At 41.2% G+C, this 4,944-nt stretch overlaps 1 protein-coding gene across 1 annotated transcript in view; it reads right to left on the bottom strand.

Moving 5' to 3' along the window:
- Positions 1-641, bottom strand: part of LOC109822939 (probable indole-3-pyruvate monooxygenase YUCCA4) — a 3,135-nt gene extending 2,494 nt beyond the window's left edge. The window contains exon 1 of the mRNA XM_020389216.1: positions 1-641. This exon is cut by the window's left edge and continues 201 nt beyond it. Coding sequence (XP_020244805.1) covers positions 1-375 — 375 coding nt within the window. The 5' untranslated portion in view covers positions 376-641.

The following is a 4,944-nucleotide window of genomic DNA, read 5'->3' as shown; positions in this document are numbered from 1 at the left end:
CCAAGCTCCGACCCCGCCGTCAAACTCCGCACGGGTCACGGCGCAACCGAACCTGGGCTCGACGCCGAAGGCCGAAGCGTAGGACTCGAGGTAGGAGATGAACTGCTGCTTCGAGGGGTATTTTGGGAAGTTCGAAGGGAAGGGCCTGAGGGGCAGCTCGCAGAATTGTTTGGGGAGGTGGAGTTTCAAGCGGTTGTAGGTTCTGTGCTGCCAAAGAGAGGCTAAGCAGTTGGATTTCTCGAGGACCGTAGAGGGGATGTTGAGGGTCGAGAGGGAGGCGGCGACGGCGAGTCCGGAGGGGCCCGCCCCGATGATGAGCGGGCCTGGGACCCACGTCGTGGTTGGGTCTAGGTGTGGGTGTTGTAGAGAGCCCATTGGAGTAAACAGGGGATTTATTTGCTTGCTCTGTTTTTTTTGGGTTCTGCTCTGTTTTTTCTTTTTCTTTTTCTTTTTTTTCCCCCTCTTGAGAGGTTTATATAGAGAGAGTGAGGGTTTTGGGGACTTGGGTTTTTCTCTTTCCTCGCTATTAAGAAAGTAGAGTGAGAAGAGGGAGGGGAAGCGTGAGGACTGAGGCAAAGGATTTGGGCGAAATATTTCAAAACCCACTCCCAGTCACAATGTAGAGAGAGAGAGAGAGAGAGAGAGAGGAGCTTTAAAGAGGAAGAGTGAAGAGCAGAGAGAATGACGTGAATGCGCTTTTAAGCTTGTTGTGCTCTAGGCGCCAAGGAAGAGGCCTTGAGGGGGGGAGCCCGCACCTGATACTTTGTGGACCCAACAGTCTGCTCTTTGAGTCTTTAAGTTTAGTACACAGTTCTAGGCCAACTTTGTCTGATTAAGCTTAGGTTTGAGCTTTTAAGGCTTCATTATACTGTTCATAGTTACTGTAGTAGATATTTTCTCTCTTTGATCACAGCCAGCTTTTTGTATGCTCGCCGTAGTTCAGCAAGTCGGGGAGAGAAATCATGCATAATCCTGGAGTAAATGCATCTTAAATAAAGATTGATATCAATCTACTCGAGCTTTTTTAATCTTGGATTGATTGCGTTTTGGTGTCTCGAGGAATGATGTAGTTACGCGGGCAAGTTGGTGCCTACGTGTCAATACTAGTAGCTGTAAGATTACTGATTGTATTTAATTATGCAAGTGATATGAAAACCGATTAATGCCTCAAGGACCCAAAATATGAGACCAATGAGTGGGACAAGTGATGTGTTCCTCCTCTATTGGATAATGAGTTGGCATGACCAACTCATTGCCAACTCATTATCCAATAGGGTAGGGACACATCACTAGTCCCACCCATTGGTCCCATATTTTGGGTCCCCGTAGCAGCGCCTATCGACATACCTTTTTTTGCTGTCATGCATAGAGTTCTTTTGGATCCTTATATTAGGACTAGGATTAGGGTTAGGATTAGAATTTGAATTATAATAAGGTTATAATAAGAAAGGTTAATAGCTATCAAGATTATATTTAGGGTTCTTTTGGATCTTAATTACTCTACTTGAAAATCTAACTACAAACCTAAGTAACCAACACCTAACGACTTCAAATCAGTGAAAAGTAAACTACCTTAACCCACATTAATTTGCCGTCGATCAGCTTCCATGGTCTCAGATGCACAGTTACATTTAGCAATCTCAAGATTAATTACCCTCTAGATACACAGACTAATTAAAGAAATACCGCCATATAAATTATAATTATCTCGTATCTCAAGTTATGGGGACATAGTTGATCCTTTAACTTTTAAGGTACTCTTTGTTACTATTATTCCGGGTGCTATAATGACATGTGAATTTCAACTTCTATTGGCACACAAAATACAGTACCTAGAGAAAGGCCATGACCTTCATGCTGTATGGATTTAAACTATATACTAACCATCCATATATCATAACATGACTATTAACGTTCATAAGATAATGATCAGATTTTTTCTGGCGCATTAACCATATCTCAGTAATATTTTGACACAATTAGAGTTCATATTGGACTTGGCACAAAATACAAATGTGGAAAACAAATCATAGGATGGATCCATGATTCCATGCAAATCTTGGCCCCTCCTTCCGTTTATAGCACAAAACCTCCGGAAAAATAATGTTATTGTTGTGGGTTCAGCTCAAGATAAGGCCCACATGCGGTTCACATGAATTAAAACTCTATCTAGAAGAATATGTTAGAGAATTCTATATATGAGAAACCTGTATTTTTTTCAATGCTACAGTATCAGTTACACTACCGTGAACATTACCGTGAGAAAAAAAGGGGGGAGAGAAAAAAGTTCAGATTCCGGATAGCTCGGTTGTCCGATTGCAAGTATTCAAAAGCCGTTGTCTTCAGAATGACAAAGCCGTCGAGGGTACGATGCTGGTTTCTCTGCGGGTGTTGGAAAATTTTGGTGAGACAGGTTTCAGGGTTTTGGTGCCCTAAAGGTAACACTATATTTTTCTCTTGTAATTTAATCCTCAAGTTTATGTGTAACTTGGAGGGATTGTACTCTTAATTCATAGTGAAATATTTCTCTCTGGATTGCCCCGTGGACATAGGCACGATTTGCCGAACCATGTTAAATCTTGGTGTTTGCTTACTTGTGATATTTTCATCGGTATCGTTATTTGTTTAGTGTTTAATTCCGCAGATTAATCTTCATAAAATCCCTAACAAGTGATAGCAGAGCCCTGGTTCGAGGTGTGCTTTGGGATGAAAAAGATTGAGAGCTTTAACATAATGATGAAATTGGATGGTTCCATTTAGCAAGTATGGAAGTTCAAGATGGAAGATATTCTGTATTGTAAAGATTTACATGACCCTATTAAGGGAGATGAAGTCAATTCAGAAAAGATGACTGATAAAGAATAGGAGAAACAACAAAGGAAGGCGATCCGTTATATTCGGATGTGGATTGACGTTAGTGTGTTTCATCATGTATCGGGTGAGACTAATGCGAAGTCTCTTTGGAAGAAGTTTGAGGATCTCTACGAGTAGAAGACCGCGGGAAACAAAGCGTTTATTATGAGATGGTTGGTGAACTTGAAATTTAAAGAAGGAAGCAACATAGTAGGGCACTTGAATGAGTTTAAGAGTTTGATTAATTAGTTAGCTACCATAAAGATGACTATCGATGATGAGCTACATGCTTTATTGCTATTGGGTTCTTTGTCAGATAGTTGGAAGACACTAGTTGTGACAGTCAGCAATGCAGCTCTAGATGGTGTGTTATCGATGGACATGGTTACTAGTAGTTTATTCAATAAGGAGACTCAGAGGAAGACTACCAGTACAGATAACTCACAAGTACTTGTCACGGAAAATAGGGGCAGGACCAGGTACATAGACCAGTCCAGAGGTCGTGGCACATCCAAGGACAGATCAAAGTCTAAAGGGAGATGTTGTTTTTATTGTGATAAGTCAGGTCATATGAAGAAGAATTATTGGGCATTGAAGAAAGAACAAGTTGGGAACAAAGATGAAAAGAAAGATGAGAAGAAGAAAGCTGACAATGACACTATAGCTACTTTGTCTAATACCGATATTATTATCATTTATAGGGAAGAAGATTAAATGCATGTTACAAGTTATAATTCTGAGTGATAGTGGATACAGGAGCTACATGTCATGCTACCTCTAATCGAGATATTTTCACATCGTATAAAGTAGGTGACTTTGATAATGTGAAGATGGGCAATACTAGCTACTCGAAGATTATGGGACTTGGTGATATACACTTGCAGACAGATACCGGATACACATTGATCAGAAAGAATGTGCGTCATGTTCTCAATTTGCGGCTCAACTTAATTTCGGGTCTTACTTTGGACAAAATGGGATATAAAAGTGTGGAGGAAAATATAAAATCACCAAAGGCTTTCTGTTGGTGGCTAAAGAAAGTATATGTTACAATTTATATAAGACTCTGTAGGGTTGAAAAATTGATGTTGATTAATTCTCTTGTTTTAAGAAAACTAGATTCGATCACTTGGTACAAAATTCTTACAATCACTCACACTCTCTCTCGATTACAGATGAATAGAAGATTAAGTCAACTCCTCGTTGTTAACGTGAGCTCTTGGTGGCGAAAGGAGCTTCCCTCGATGCTTGAGTTGAGATTGCCTCCCGTTGACGATTAGAACGAGATTGTTGAAGCTTCTAACGCTCGTTAGACTACTAGAACCGAAGTTCGAATTCCAGATTTGCATGCAGAAGCTCTAATCCTTGATGATTCTTGAAGTCCCAATTACCAAAAGTCCAAAAGTCCCCCCCCCCCCTTTTTCCTCTGTAGCCATCCATGGCTATTTATAGGGTGTAAGCACGTAACTGACGTGCTAAGATAAAGGGTAGAGGGATGTAACTGCCTCCTCTAAATCAGCGCACGTCGTAATATGCTCCCGAAGATTAGCCCACATAGCTGACTAAGTCTTTGGATCCGTTACAGCTAGATCTCATGTGGATGACGAGCCTCGTCTTTAATTGAAACAGGGTTCGTCAAGTTGAACGAGCCCCGATACATAACGAGATTCGTCTTACAAGGCAAACTTTGTAGTATAGCGAACTCTGTCTTCAATGACGCCATCAGATGAGCTTCGTACTCACTAACAAACTTTGTCTTTGATAACTGAGTCCAACTACGTAGGAAGTCTTGTGAATTTCCTTATCAACGAGCCTCATTATCACTAATGAGCTTTACATCTGGTGGTGAGTTCCGAACCTCGTATCCAATGACGAGCTTCGAACCTCGTTTCCAATGATGAGCTTCAAACCTCGTTTCCAACAACGAGCTTCGAACCTCGTTTCCAACGACAAGCTTCGAACCTCGTTTCTAACGACGAGCTTCATCTTACATAGTAGCTTTGTCCACAGTGATGAACTTTGATGTCGAGCCTCGCTGCGTGGTGAACCTCGTCTTTTGATGTTGAACCTCGCTGCATGGCAAACCTCATA

Source organism: Asparagus officinalis, chromosome 8, assembly GCF_001876935.1.
Source record: "Asparagus officinalis chromosome 8, Aspof.V1, whole genome shotgun sequence".
In the NCBI taxonomy this organism is placed as follows: Eukaryota; Viridiplantae; Streptophyta; class Magnoliopsida; order Asparagales; family Asparagaceae; genus Asparagus; species Asparagus officinalis.
Note: the sequence above shows the minus strand (reverse complement) of the source record. Positions and strands in the feature narration are given on the sequence as shown.